General features: G+C 35.1%; 2 protein-coding genes across 3 annotated transcripts; one reads left to right on the forward strand and one right to left on the reverse strand.

Moving 5' to 3' along the window:
- Window positions 1-1391: 1391 nt before the first annotated feature.
- LOC104103491 (uncharacterized) lies at window positions 1392-2077 on the forward strand. Its single transcript, XM_009611404.4, has one exon. The coding sequence runs from the start codon at window positions 1459-1461 to the stop codon at window positions 1837-1839; it is 381 nt and encodes a 126-aa protein (XP_009609699.1). The 5' UTR covers window positions 1392-1458; the 3' UTR covers window positions 1840-2077.
- A 554-nt stretch (window positions 2078-2631) lies between these two features.
- On the reverse strand, window positions 2632-13349 carry LOC104103489 (uncharacterized). 2 transcript variants are annotated; one of them, XM_009611403.4, is made up of 19 exons: window positions 13029-13349; window positions 12411-12520; window positions 9645-9803; window positions 9241-9306; window positions 9035-9124; window positions 8604-8906; window positions 8404-8501; window positions 7933-7968; window positions 7571-7691; window positions 7162-7398; window positions 6415-6510; window positions 6236-6301; window positions 6025-6063; window positions 5821-5955; window positions 5317-5678; window positions 5023-5116; window positions 4641-4817; window positions 4271-4387; window positions 2632-3308 (listed from the first exon to the last, which is right to left on the reverse strand). In XM_009611403.4, the coding sequence occupies exons 2-18, from the start codon at window positions 12507-12509 to the stop codon at window positions 4289-4291; spliced, it is 2277 nt and encodes a 758-aa protein (XP_009609698.1). In that variant the 5' UTR covers window positions 12510-12520; window positions 13029-13349; the 3' UTR covers window positions 2632-3308; window positions 4271-4288. The 2 variants fall into 2 exon arrangements, with proteins under 2 accessions (XP_009609698.1, XP_009609697.1); XM_009611402.4 differs by having other exon boundaries at window positions 13025-13348.
- Between the last annotated feature and the right edge of the window lie 2566 nt (window positions 13350-15915).

Raw genomic sequence — 15915 nt, forward strand, 5'->3', positions numbered from 1 at the left:
ACTGCTTCTGCTTCTTCCCAAAAGCACTTTTTTTCCAAACAAAGCTTGGCCAAACACCTCAAGTTAGGGAAAAAAGTGCTTTTGAAAAAGAAAAAAAAAATACTTTTGTCCTCTTGAGAAGCTTGGCCAAACATGCTATTATACTGCATGGGCTTGGATCTGCTGGGATCAAATTGTAAAAATTGCACGTGGCGCCCTATTTGGTCGCCCCCATTTAACCTATACCCACTTTTTAAAAAGATTTTAACTTGTACCCATTGTTTAAACAATTTCAAGCATCTCTCTCCTCCTCCTTCTCCTCCTTCGTTAATAGTTGTACCCACTGTCTTATTCATCTAGTTTCTTTCCTTCCTCTTTTATTTTCTCTTTCTTTATTTATTTCCATTAATTTTGGCTCTTTTGAAACTTAAGATCGCCGATTTTCCAAATATCTTACATGGAGCGTAGTTATATATTTATACAGCGTGAATGTTTTATCATATTTATTTAACCTACGGATTCGGTAAAATTACTATTTTCCCCTCAAAAATAAAACTTCAGACCTCTTCATATCGAAAATATTTTTCATTCTTTAATCTTTGAAATGAACAACATCAATCGTTGTTAATCATGATCTATTAAATTCATTGTTGTTTAGAACTTCAGCTCTAAGAATGCTGAAGTTCAACAAATATAAGCAAAAACTTCAGCTCCTAGAACGCTGAAGTTCAGCAAATACAAAACAAACTTCACCCCTGAAGTTCATCACAAACAGAACAAAGCTTCAGCTAAAACATGCTGAAGTTCAGCAAATACAGAACAAAGCTTCAGCTAAAACATGCTAGAGTTCAGTAAATACAAAATAAATCATCAGCTACTAGAATGCTGAAGTGCAGCAATTACAAACAAAAACTTGAGCCAAAACATACTGTTGTTTTATTGAACTGAAGTTTGCCATTTGCCCTAGAATGCTGAAGTGCAGCAATTACAAATAAAAACTTCAGCCAAAACATGATATTGTTTTATTGAACTGAAGTTTTCCATTTGCACTATGAACTGAAGTTTGCCATTTGCACTATGAACTGAAATTTGCGTGATTGCCTTTGCAAGTTAGGCCATCATGCAAAAATATCTGAATTTTTGCTACACTTTAGGCAAAACATTCTGAAGTTCAAATTTCAGACATAAATTTTTGCTACTTTAGGCCCGTATGTCTGAAGTTACGCGAAAAGTAGGTACGCTTGCAATTGTTTTTGCAAAATGAGTATAAGTTAAAAGGTGACCCAAAAAGTGGGTATAGATGCAAATCCCCCGATCAAATTGGGTCATGAGTGAGGCCCATTATTGTCCAACCTGATGACTAGGTCCTTTAGTACTTAATGAAAAAAAATGAAATAGTATTATTTTTCTTAGATATGTCGGGTTAAATCCTTAATAAACTTGTTGAAATTCCCCGGTTCTGATAATTACAGGTATCCTATGCCTCCCTCGAAGAAAAGCAAAGGTAAAAGCAAGTCAGGCGAGTTAACTCAGCCGGCTGTTTCAACTCCCAAAATTCCGGCGTGCATCCGCGCCATTCCTCCGTCGTCCGTCGCCATCACGATCCACGCGAAGCCAGGGTCCAAAATCGCCACCGTCACTGACTTGGATGACGATGCAGTTGGTGTTCAAATAGACGCTCCTGCTAAAGATGGTGAAGCTAATGCTGCCCTAATCGATTATATAAGCTCCGTTGTTGGGGTCAAAAGAAGACAAGTTTCTATAGGTTCTGGTTCGAAATCCAGGGATAAGGTCCTCATTGTGGAGGATGTTACTTTACAGGGAGTTTTTGATGCTCTCGCCAAAGTTTTGAAAGATTAGTAACAGACCAATGGTATCTTCACGTGGTATTGACGCTGATCAAAGGAAAAGAATTTACAGGGGAGAGCTCGAGATTCCTGACTCTGATCGTGTAAATAGGTGCCTAAATGTGCAAGTACATTTTATTACCTCTACTACTATTTTGTGTTGGTCTGTAGTGCTGTGAATTTCAACTGATGTTGCCAGATTCGGCTTCTCCATCTTTGCATTTAAAAAGTTCATGTCATTTGCTGGATAATTGAAATGTTTTTTGTTTGATGGAAAAGAAAAAAAAATCAAAGTCTCTCAACAGCAAGAAGGAATTTTACCGATAAGCCAACAGCTTCACAAAACTCTAAAGCATTTGGAGGAAGCTCTTCATTAAATTAAATTGTCCACACGGGATACATTTTTGCGTAGAAATTGAGATAGTATGGAACGTTTTCAAAATATTTCATCTTTGTGTGTTTCTTCAAATTATTATAGTCCAAATAGCGTCTTGAAAGTTAAGATACTAGTTAAATCATGAGAAAATCATTAAAAGATGGTGCATTAAGTTGCAAAATTTAATTGTTAATCTTGTGCTCTTAAACAATATTAGTAGTAAAGTTCTTAAGTAGAATCATTAACGGAAAAAAATGAATTTATTAAGATACTATATTGAACCTTTAGAGTATAAAGTGTCAAATTTGGAAATCCTGCAACTTTTAGCATTGTGGCAATGAACCTTATAATCCAAGTTTGTCTGATCCCAGCAAACACCATTATTTTTTTAGGACTGCACTTCTATTTTCCATCATTATTTCCAGAATATTTCATTCAAAACTTGAATGATTGATAGATATAGTTCTAAATACAGAAGCACAAAACTTCACCATGTCCGAAATTCAGAGCAACATCATAGCAACGTCAGTAAGAACTGGCTAGGTCGATGTAAAAACAATTTGCTCTGCTATGTAAATGCCTATCATCAAATCTTCCCCACTAAAACTGAGAATACTAATAACAAAGAAGATTTACAACGTAAATGAAACAGGAAAGAAAGTAAATATATAAATTAGTTCGGTCAGAAGAGGTAAATTTTACTTCCGGAGATTATTCACCTTCCCTACGGTTAGGTTGTTGGAAGACAATCCAAACATCCAAACCCTTGCATTTGCATTATAGCCTCATATATATAAATCTACAGGCTCCCGACATTGTCATGAGCTCTTTCTCTTGAGAATTCAGTCTCATGTACCCTCAAAACCAAAAATCCTTCCATTAGCAAATGCAAGCTTTCTATTTTTTCTAAAAGCGCCAAAAACCAAAATTCGATATTAATTACCACCTTAACGACGTGCAAACAGCAAAGTGGTCCTCGTGTGAATTTTCCTAATAATCCAACCACTTGAATCCCAGATCTACAAGGAAGCAATAAATCATGACAGCAGCCGGCAGCCAGTTGAATGCTAAACCTTTGTATATGATTTGCTCAAGCATGCCTTCCTCTGTATATGAATAAAAAAACAGAAAACATGTGATAGTTGTGGTTTCTCTATTTGCCTTTAGAAAACACTTATTCATATCATCTAAAAATAAAAGAATATCATGGCACCTATACCTCAAAACTACATTACATGCTGTAACGACCGTGGAAGAATCCAACTTTTCCTCATTTTACAACCAGCACCAATAAGCGAAAACAAGGGACAAATGAAAACCAAAGAGTTCTCCAGTTTACTAGGTTTTATGTTTTGGTAAAGGGACGCAGGGAAAGAAGGAACATGCTCTAATACAAGTAGAAGCAAGGATTACCTGATAACAGTAATCAACTAGCCAATAATCAGAAGATTGAGGGAGGGAGAGAATTGGTTAGCAGATCCTTTGAAAGTCCAAGGCAGGGTTTTTGATTATTTTCAATTTGAAGGGAAGCAGGAAGAATATAGCAATGTCCATTTGCAAGGAAAACATAAGTTCTCAATCGTTTAGTCAATGCAGCAAGCTATCAAAGCAAAAGCAGACAAGCGTGAGCTAGCAAACAGGAGATCAAGTAAAACGTAGGTAGGACATATGATTGCATCTTTGAGATATATAGAGCAGTGCTCCTGACTAAGATTTTTGGTTTGTTTTGTCACGAACTCAGAGCTGGAGGTGAAACTGTCAGATTGTTTGGATATGTAACCAGGAACAGCAATTACAACTCTTAAATCATACTAATGGAATAGCGCTAAAGATTGTTATTTGTCACCACATAGCATGAGTATTTGGTCTGCATCAAAGCCCCAAACTAACTCCTTCTCATCTATCCCTTAACAACTAATCAACTCTAAATCACAACCAACCCACCAAAATAGCTCCATCCAAAAGAAAAAAAGATGGAAGCAATTGAACTGCCCCCAAAAAAAAAAAAAGGGTGGGGTGGGGAGGGGGGGGGGGAGCCAAAATAGGTAAAGAAAAATGATGAATATACCTGATAAAGATAATCCTATCACCTGCTCGTCAACACCCGGTAGTTGAGGACAAGATCTTCAGGTTTCTTCCATATATAGGCACGGACAGTTGCTAAGCTCATATCAGGAGATAAAACCTGGTAAAAGAACAAAAGGGAGTTCATTAACCAGAAATCAGAGTGAGCAGAGCCTACATATTACCAATTGACCAATTATCTACCACATCCTCCAACATATACAAAGATTGTTTGGCAGTCCTAATGCTAAAATATGACTTTCAAAGCTTCCATAAAGTACAAAAAGATGAAATGGAAACACAAAACAGTGCTTGAAATTAATTCTTAACCAGTTAAGCATACCACACACTAGAAGACAGAATCCTGAACTTGCCTGGTTATTGCACAAGATTTCTATAGATGGCTTAAGCTTTTGCCAAGGCTTCAACCCAGTCCGAAATAAGCCATCTCCTCCAAGAGCTGGGTGTGTAACCTGTCCTCCAGTTCCATCTGAGTTTATATTATCCATGGGTTTGTCAAGAACCATCTTTTCAACGACATAGTTGATGACCTGAAAAACAAATCAGTGCAACTTTGTCATATTCGTCCTCTACATAATGTAGATTATTTTGCAATAGATTTGTAAGAGAACCACGAAAAGAAAAATGTGCAAGTGTAGAATGCAGAACATAACAAGTGACGTGAGTAGCCAAAAGGGGCCTCTGAAGATCACCACAACACTGAATAAACCAGAGATTCAAGGAAAAGATGCTTACTTTGTGAATTCTTAATATGCGAGGTGCACTCAGCTTTCCTTGGGTAAGGATCTGGACAGTAGAACCCTCACATGGATGCAAGTAGAAGCTACATCTGCAAACCCATTGAGAAAGAGGGGAAAAACTGGTCAGTGGAAAAAGTAATTTTGCACGTGAAGGAAGGATCATAACATGGAGATGTAACTGCCCTCCAGAAAGATTGCCTTTTAGTTGTAAAAAAATGCTACTATATAATATCAATATGCAAGCCAAGGACAGTGAACAACTTAGAAAACAGTTATATTGAAATATTACTTGGTATTTTCCCTGGGAGGCAAGCGATTGTTCATCACACAATCCATTACCCACCATGGCATGTCCTTCTCATCCTCCATTCCATCTAAATCAGTAATCTTTTTCCTCCATGGACCACTTTGAGAGCCCTCTGTAATAATTGATGGAGGGGATGCTGCTGAAAATTCGAAGGGGGGATATACTGCAGAATCATTGTCAGCATTACCATCTACTTCAACTCTTGATGCAGTCAAATTCCTTGTAGATACATCCTTTCCAGGTGGGGCTTCCCCATTCGCTGAAGCTTGAGATCCAAATCTCTGCTTTCGTTTGGTTAACCAATGAGCCAACAGCCCTTTAAGAGTTTCTCGAGCTAAATTAACCTAAGTATTAAAAAATCCAAACACAGAAGTTAGTTCATCTCTTGCATAAATATTTAGTAATACTTACCATTTCAAAAAGAAAATGGCAGCTAAATAAGATCTGAAATATCGAAAAGTTCAGATGAAGCGTATCAGTAAATACCTTGTCATCTTCAGGCTTCCCCGGAATGTTGAGGTCAGCAGAGTACATCTCAGCAGAAAAGCATTGTGGAGTATCCAGATGTACAGCCAGGCTTCCAAGCCTAGTGTCCACAGTGAACCATGCAGGGATGCTCACCTAAAGAGGCAAACAATATCAGAAGGAAATTTGCATATGAAAGTTGGAGAATTCTACAAAGATATTTACCATCTCAAAAAGTTCTTCTTTCTTCTTCTCAAATGAAACCTACATTTGAAAAAAGAAAAAAAAAACACGGTGAAAGGAAGTTAAGAGGACACAACAAAAAAGAACTTAGAGGCAGAAGGTGACAATTATCATAACTCAAAGGAAATTAAGTAAAAGCATTCTCAACACGTCATTATCACTTAGCACATCACTTGAAACATTACATTCTAACCTCTCCATAGTTGTGAATCACAGCACCTCTAGTGATCTCCCACAACTTCACTGTACCAGCAGCATCCTTTAAAAGCACAATCCAGAATCAGGTTACATGATTATATTCTTTCAAAGATAGTTTAACCCATTAAAAAAATAAGTCAGAAGCCACAAGGGAAAAAGGCAAGACAAATTTACCTTAGTCAGGACATGTCTTCTGTTGTTCAAAATCTCGTGTTGCACTATTCCTGGAGTTCCAGGAATGCTAAGAGATGGTTCTTTATAGACAGGCACCTACATTATTGGCCAACTGTCAGTTTTTCAAGATTTAAATATGTGAAGAAATAAAGAAAGAAAAGAATATTTGGGAATAAATTGCTTGCTTATTCCCTCAAACACTTTGGAATTTAAAGCAAAGGATCAACTACAATTGCTAAGTCACATAAGAAAAATAAAAAGAAAAAGAAAAAGAAAAAGAAAAAAAGATTTTGACTTAGAAATACAAATGATCCATAGAGAGCACAAAAAATAATAAATCCTAATACTCTCCTCTTTAATAAGTTCCCGAATACAGTCTTACATATAGCAATTATGTTAGCATGTCAATAGACAATAGGCATTTGAATTTGATGAAACTTTCTTGGTTAGCCCAGGAGAACACAGAGCAAACAGAACATAAAAGGGCGAAATATTTCTTCTGTACACCTTGTAAACTCCATGAGAAATAAGAAAACCCAACATAAACTCAAAATCCAAATATATTCTTCATGTGCTCAGTCGTTAAACAGAAGCCAGTTTGCGATTCTCATAAGCATGTTCGTCTTTAAAATGCATCCTTTCTCAACAGGAATCTAAACCTAGCAGTTATTTTGGAACCAGGCAGATGCAATTACAAGTATGTTTAACCATAACATGAGAAAAGGATATAAAGGGGTTGAAACTCACAGGCGTAGATCCTTCTAGAGAAACCCTCGCCCTGGAAAAGGACAAATTTCCAGCCAAGAATGAGCCCCCTCTTTGAAAAACTTTCTGGGGATTACGCACTTCTGCAGGCCACATATGTACAGATGAATCAGTTGTGGCCACCCAAATGCCGTCATCATGCAATGCTAACTGCGAAATAGGGTGTTCCTTCGTGCAGAGCAATACACTCTCCCTTGTTGCCAAATCTGTCAAGTACAACTGCAAGTGCAAATAAAATTTAGCAAACAGAACAATGGCTCTGAAAGCATAGAAATTCGGGCAGAGAGAGCTAGAGATAGAGAGAGAGATATACATATATACATAAGAGAGAGAGAGAGAACCATTTTTTTTGCTAGAGCCATATTGGATAAGTTGTATCAAGTTCACTTACAGAGAGGTCTCTTCCACCACTATAAACATGACTAAATGTCGGAGTGCTAGCAAGTGACCATACAGAATCCATATGCACAGCATAAGAATGCACACATCTCTGCTGACCTAGATCCCACAGTCTGAAGAGTTGAAGGCAAAGTGAAGTTTCTAATCAGATGAAAAACAGACTAGTGTGAACACAAAATATGATTTGGAAAATATGTATGACCTCCTTTCACAAAACAATGCAGATAGCATAGCCAAGCTGTTTACTACACTAACATAAACTTGCCAGATTTTAAGGATTCAATCCCAAACCACCTACCACGCAAAGGAAGCCGTTGTCTATGAAAACTAGGTAATGGAACAATCGATACTTACCTAATCATGGAATCAGATGACCCAGATATGCAGAACCTACAAAAATGGAGTAAAATCGTTATTCAAAAGAATTCAATGGGTCGCACTACCCATACTCTGAAGGCACTAGGGATGCCTCGACCAATATAGGAACTTAACCCAAGTGCAAAACATCTAGATATGGATACAAAATGTACTTCTCTAAAGCTACGTGGAACATGGACCAATAATATAACTTCATGTTGGGAGACAGAACAATGCCGCCTGAGAGATCACAGTTTATTTTATGTATTTGATAATAACTTATATAGTATATTGTTTTACTATTAAGATTTTGTGAGTCTTAATATATTATTATGCCTAGACAATTAAATTAGCTTTTGCCACTTCTTTTTTGCAGCTAGAAGCAATGGTATTTAGATGAACAAAGAATATTGCAACTTGAGCTAAAAGCAGTCAAAATGCCTTCACAGCATCGCTTATCCAACATACCTGCCAGTAGAATCTATCAGTAGTGCCCTAATATTATCTGTATGACCTTTTAGCTTCATGGTCTTGGAACCAGTTCTTGGGTCCCAAACACGCACAACCTAGAAGAAAATCAGAACACAGTCATACACACAGCTGCTTTGGTAGTAAGCTAACTGCACATTCCAAAAGATTAAAAACTAACCTAACAACCAGAAATATACCTTCTCAGTTCCACCAGAAACAAGAAGGGATCCGCTCTCATTCATTGCCAATGCATATACTGACTCCTTATGGCCTTTTGCAGCCACAGGAATATATGCTTGAGACTGGGTGTGCAAGGAAATGTTATTGCTCGAACTAATAGGACGGATGCTTGTCATGGGCAATGAACTTCCTGAACTATTGACACCATTTGAACAGTCTTCTTCGGTTGCATCACCTGATTTAGATGTCGGAGCAAGTGCAGCTTCAAGATCCCATATGAATACCTCACCACCAAGACCAGCAGATGCAATAACATTACTCTGTTATTATGGTAACAACAAATCAGAAATTACAGGGAAATACTCACATTAAACCCGAAATATTCGGCCTTAACTTTGATTCATCAAACAATTAATCAATACTAAAAGGTTTTGTAGAAAAATTGTACATTTTTTTCTGCTGAAGCTAGGCTGGTGACGTAATCAGAGTGCTGACGGAGTGTCTTAATACAAGAGCCCTCCGATAAGCCATCCCACACCTAATGATCCACATAAATTTTGCAGAGCAAAAGAAATTTCGAAATTAGCTTTATATAGAAACTGTAAAAGTTGTACACAAATTTATATAATAAAAAGTTCAAAAGAGAAATAAAACCTTGACTGTGGTGTCTGAGGAGCATGACACTAATCTGTTACTGCCTGTAAGAACTGCATCATTTACCTGCACAATTAATGAGCCCCAAGAACAACTCAACGTCTGTGATATTCACAATAAACATGATATAACAGGATATAGTTACATCACCAAATATTAAATTAAGCATCTCAAGGACAAGTCAACAACACATCCTGGTATGTGCACCAGGTTGCGAGATTCACTCATCTAATCTGCTGAATTCCACGCCAAAATGGAGCACTGCAGAAGCTAGGAACTAATACTTGGTGATCCTCATCTGAGGAACACATATTCTTCTCGAGTATATATATTGAAAACTAGATGAAATTAAACTTCAGCAGGAGCCCAGGGAAATAAAACTAGCAAGCCAGACAGGCCAGTACCCAGTCGACATGTGACTCAAATGTAGCAGAACAGGTGGCACCATCTTCAGCCAACGCCCATCTCTTTAATGTGCCATCTCTACTCCCAGTAAATAGGTAGTCACATCCATCAGCTGCTGATGACTTCAATACAGCCAAACAATTTACACCTGCACAATGCTGTAAACAGAAAAATGTCATGAACCAACGGTTATAAATCATTTAGCAGAGATGAAAAACAAAGTAACCGATCAGTATTTGTTGAACTGCAAAAAATGAAAGGTATACATGCAAAACTGATGCATTTAATGGATATATACTAATATAGTGTACCTGCAAAAAGTAGTGAAAGAAAGATGAACAATCTTCAAGATAACCACCTTGTAATAGAACTTAAATTAATTTAAGTCAAACTACATCAAGGAGTTCATTTCTTTCTCGGTTGCCAGGACAGGAGGTGAGATGGATCCTTCACATGAATACATTTTATAACAAACAACAAAAGATAGACAGAGAAGACGGAGACAGCATAACCTTTCAAAGATATAGATGTAAAAAGGGAAAATATTAATGACTTAAGTCACAGGAATGAATCTGAGTTAGCATAGAAACTTTTCAGCTTAATACAGAAGAAAGTGTCAGCTAATGCTACATTGCTTTGAATTGTAGATGGGAGTGATCTTGCAATTTGCTACCTAACTTAAAACATTTTACACTATACATAGGCTTCTTCAGAGCAGGCGTCAATGTATTTTAGAAAGCTTGATTGGAAAATTACTATTTCTAACTTAGTACTTATGTAATATTAAAAACTTAAAATAATAAAATTGACAAGAAAATACTGTTGGAATCACATATTCTCTTAAGTTGTGTTTGATCTATAGACAAAAGCACAATAAAATTGTAAGAGAAAGTATGTCCTACACTAGAAAGCTAGAAAAGATGTGATGTTTACAGAGAATTCATGCTACAATGTACTTATGGCTAAAGGGGGTAGAAGAGGACAGTGGCCTTGGAAGATGATTTGTAAATTAAAGCACAAGCTAACGTAGCTTGCATTGGATGGATAACAAGTTAAGAGCCCTGTTGACTCGTGGTATATAAATCTTGTACTTCACTGTTTTTGTGCACCTATTTGATGCTATGAAATCATCAGAAAAGAAAAGGAAAGGATAACAATTTTGGTAGCTAATATTGATATTTTAAATCACTACTTTATATTTTTAACATCCCCAAAACACATGGTAACTTTGATACAGAATGGTATTTTATCGGTAACAGCTCTCCATTTTTATTTTATTTTTTTGGGATGTGTAACGGCTCTCCGCCAATAAATAAGTAACATTGTATAATTTAGGAATCCATGCTAAGGCATTCGTACAAGATATTTAACAAGTCAAAGTATAACTGGTACACTGAGCATCCACTTAAAATTTGGTTATCAACGTAGGCAGAGCTGGACTAGATAAGCCTTCTCAGCTTTTTTTGTCTTTAATAGTAGAAGCAATGTACAAACAACCACACCCTTCAGCCCTTGAGAGAGAGAGAGAGAGATTCCATCCCTAGCTAGCATACTTCTTCGCCATTCAATTTATATCTTAACTTCTTTTTCTGAGAAGGAATTTATATCGTAACTTTAATAACCCAGATATACTCTTCTACAGCCCTTTCTCACACACGCTTCTATACAACCATCCACCATTCACTCCAACCGAGTACAGTAAAAGAGGCACCATCTCATCTGATCTCTACACCAACTAAAATGCAGCCCAATCCCATATGCTACACCTCATATTGTTTTTATCCTTTCCCATTTTAGCATATGTATATCGGTACCTTTGGCTGTATGTTAAAATTAAGGAGATGAAGTATAAAAAAATGAGCAACTCCTAGCAGCAAAAGAAGATATGGCGTGAACACTTTATGTTGCTGGTTGATCTCTGCTCAGTTGAACTTTCAAATCAAGGACATCCATTTTTTTTAGCAAAATGCAGCTTATGGCTGCTTCAAATAAACTACCACCTGAAAAGCGGTTGACTATCTTTATGATCTTTGGACCCCGCACATGGACATGTCATACAAATCTTAGGCACCCAAAAGAGAGGTAACAAAGAACGTCCAATGGTATCAGGGAGTAAGGGTGCCCTCAATGGGTGCCTTAGTAGTTGAATAGATGGAGTAACAACCTTGGGAACAAGCTTCAAATCTCAGGCGAGGCAATGCCAGGTGAATTCTTCACATCAATCTAAGCCTTAATGAAAGTTACCAAGTCATTGTGCTAGTGGGAAGTAGCAAGAATAGGTGGATTAATCAAAATGCACGCGAACGAACTTGGATATCACCATTATCAGTAAAAGTAAGGGAATAACGGCCTTTTTGGGAGTGGGAGTGTGGAACACTTTGAGAATGTTTTATTAGAACTGACGCTTGGAAAATAAAAAAAGTTAACTACCTTCCATCTCAAATTTGTCTAGGTCCGCATATGAATTCTCCTTATTCATTTCATTCTATGCACATCAATTTCATTCCAATACTAGATAATTTCTCTTTTCTGTCCAATCACATGGTGCTGCTTGAACCAAAAACGAAGCAATCACAATTTCCACTCCGCTTAGTTCAGCTTCCCGGCTATTCAGAATAGATAAATAAAACATAATGCGCATAAGAGAAGGATGAAAGTGAGGGAACCAGGGGCGGAGGACACTAAGGGAAACAATAAACATCAGCGGAAAAGTTAGTCACCATAGTTTACACAGAAAAAAAGACAGCTTTCAAACAATCACTAACCTTAGTGTCATCTGCATCATTCAAAACATATGTCAACCTCTTCTCCTTTCTAGGCCGAACCGAATTGGATGTGTTGCCTGCACTTGCTACACGGTGCATTGCAGAAATCCCTAACCAAAAAAATGTGTAGGCATTAATATTCTGTTTATGCGGGACAAAATCTCCAATCACTCTAAACCCCAAAAAGGAAATCTTTAATTTAGACCATACAAATATCCAAAATATTCATCAAGAACCAACCTGCAACTTACAACAACTCTATTCTAAGCAGATTATAGCCTTAGAATTTAATCTCGACCTCAATATTTCTCCAATTTCTTTCAACTCCAAATAAAATAATCTTTTATCAATTTCCATAAACACCCAAAAAAATTCACCGTGAACCCAATTCAAAAAATATCACGATCAATAACGAAAGCAATTGTTTACTCAATTATAAATAGAACAAAATCGGATCAAACAACGAGAACCTTTCCCAATTATAGACAAGTCAAACACTTAAAAATCAGAAATTTATCTAAATTCAGATACCCCAAAAAAGAATAACGGTGTGGTCACTATTCGGATTTGGTAAAAAATTAAAGAAGTGAAAATTATAGAGATAGAAAACCAACCTACTTCATTAAAATCTGCACAAAGACTGAAGCTTTGGGTGTGAAAAATAAACCCCTTTTAACGATTTAGGATACAATTGGTTGCTCCGATTTCTATTTAGGGCACTTTTCTCTCTCTTCGCTGTTGAGAGTGAAAGAAGATTGTAGGGAATTATCGGTGTGGTTATAGTCTTTGAGTTCGAGAGAGAGAGGTGTGTTTGTTTAATGCTTTCAATGCTTGGGGTTTGAGATGAACTGATCTTCCTTTGGAGCTTCCTTTTTCTTTCTTTTTTTTCTTTTCTTCTTTTCTACTTTTCTAATTCTAATCCAATACAGAACTCTTCTTCATTGTTTTTTTTTTCTTTTCTTTTGGTCAGTTGACCCATTATTATTTTTAGACGTATAACATTATATATTCTTTCAACTTTACATTTCACGCTCATATATGGGACACCACAAATAGTGTATCTTAAAAAGCTATTATTTCTTTTCAAAAGGGAATTATATAAAAGAAGTTTTTTCCTTTTTTTAATGTATGTAAATTAAGGTGAATGACACAGTTATATATAAAAATAAAATTATTTACCCTTACCTACTCATTTATTTTTTTACCCATTAAAATAATTATATTTCCTACCCATAATAGTTTTTATGGGAAATTTTTTCTTTTTTCTCCAATTTTTTTTATTTCTATTCTTCTTTTCTTTTTTCCTTTTTTCTTTCTTTTCTCCTTTTCTTTTTTCTCGTTTTCTTCTTCTTCTTTTTTCTCTTTTTCTATTCATTTATTTTTGCCCAAATCGTATTATTGTTATTTTTACCATAACTTATTTCACACTCAATTTTTACTCCTTCTTTATTTATTTATTTATTTTTATTTTTATTTTCTTTATTTCTTGTTCCTTTTCTAATTCTATTTAACTCTTTTTTCTTTTATTTTCTTTATTTCTTGTTCCTTGTCTAATTACATTTAAATTTTTTTATATATATTTTTTTTCTCTTCATAATCTAATTTTATTTACTATTTTCACTATTTTTTATTATTCTTATTTTTATACAATAAGAAAAAATAACTGATATAGTAAATATTTGTTCACCTTTTTTTTAATATAACTAGTATAATATACCTTTTGTCTTTTTTCATTTTTTTAATTCAATTATTAAACTGAAATAATATCAGTTGTCACTTGATCTAATTCATTGAATATCACACTGACTGCTGCTGAGCACCATAAATTACATAATCAGACTCTAAAAACCTAACACGTGATTGTCGTGCAAACCTTGATCTTCTTCCCTACAAATGTCAGTACACACTCTACCATTAGCAGTAACACAACCAATTATGGAGCAAAAAAACATAATCTATGGCCACTAAATCTATATATATACTAGTTAAAATATAAATGATAATAAAATATTAGAAAATGCAATAAAAGTATAAGTAGCAAAAAAGACTTGTAGTACCATATGATACCAATATGGTATACATGTATACCAACAAAGTATATGATTGCTCTAGAATATTGCTACAACTATCTACGACTATACTACTGTACCAAAACATTAAAAGATACAATAAAAGTATGAGAAAATTATATGCTCGCATTGCAAGCTAAATATTCGCAAAGCAACTTGCTCATTCCGTATACTAACAGAGTATATAGTTGTATGGGGTCGTTCCAACAATTGTCTATAACTTTAAAAACTATTACATAATACATATAATCTATGTCCATCTGCACAAAAGAATTCCAGCACTGCAAATCATGTTCATATAAATAATTTCATAATAGAATTCACTTAAAAATGCAACTAAAACAACCAAAAAATGTTCAAACTATCATATGGTACCAATATGGCATATAACTATACCAACATGGTATACAATTTTACTTGTTAATTCCCGAAAACTATATGACTATACTACTATTACATAACACACATGCATAAAGAGAAAAATAAAAAAAATAGTGTACCACATATTAATATAATAAATTATTTTAAAATATTGTACTATATTACTATTATTAAAAGGAAATCAAATAGTGTACCAATTAAATGCATCTAATACAACCAAAAAATAATTCAACTAGCATATGATACCAATATAGTATATAGTTATACTAATATGGTATATAGTTGTACGAGGTCGTTCCAACAACTGCATATAACTATAAAAACTATTACATAATATACAAAATCTATGTCCATAGGTACAAGAAAATCCAACAAAACAAAACATGATCATATAAATCATTTCAGAATAGAATTCACTTAAAATGCAGCTAAAACATCCAAACAAATTTCAACTACCATATGATACCAATATGACATATAATTATACCAATAGGGTATACAGTTCTACTAGTTACTTCAGGCAACTATATATAACTATACTAGTATTACATAATACGCATGCATAAAGAGAAAAATCAAAAAATAATGTACCATATATTAGTATAATAATGTATTTTAAGATATTGTACTATAATACTATTATATAAAATAAACGCATAAATAAAAAATCAAAATGATTGCATAATACACATGCATAAAGAAAAATTAAAAAAAAATTAAGATAATGTACTATTCTACTATTACTAAAGAAAAATCAAATAATGTACAAATTAAATGTAGCTAATACAACCAAAAAATTATAACGACTCGACCGGTCATTTTACTTTCTAGAGCCTCGTTCCCCTAAATAAGACTTTTCGTACATGCTTTTACTGATTTATGACTTGCGGGGACGGTTGGTTTGGGATTTGGAAGAGTTCGGGTTGAAATCGGAACACTTGGTTCCTTAAGGTTGGCTTGAAATGCCAAGTTTGACTTCGGTCAATATTTTGAGTAAAAGACCTCGAAATCGGGATTTAACGGTTCCAATAGGTTCTTATGATGATTTTGGATTT

Source organism: Nicotiana tomentosiformis, chromosome 1 (assembly GCF_000390325.3).
Source record: "Nicotiana tomentosiformis chromosome 1, ASM39032v3, whole genome shotgun sequence".
NCBI classification, from domain to species: Eukaryota; Viridiplantae; Streptophyta; class Magnoliopsida; order Solanales; family Solanaceae; genus Nicotiana; species Nicotiana tomentosiformis.

Coding starts and splice junctions, on each gene's coding strand:
- LOC104103491 (XM_009611404.4), top strand. CDS start 1,459: ATGCCTCCCTCGAAGAAAAGCAAAGGTAAAAGCAAGTCAGGCGAGTTA.
- LOC104103489 (XM_009611403.4), bottom strand. CDS start 12,509: ATGCACCGTGTAGCAAGTGCAGGCAACACATCCAATTCGGTTCGGCCT. Junction 9,804..12,410: donor ATGATGCAGATGACACTAAG/GTTAGTGATTGT, acceptor TTCTGTTTACAG/CATTGTGCAGGTGTAAATTG. Junction 8,502..8,603: donor TTTCTGGTGGAACTGAGAAG/GTATATTTCTGG, acceptor ATTTTCTTCTAG/GTTGTGCGTGTTTGGGACCC.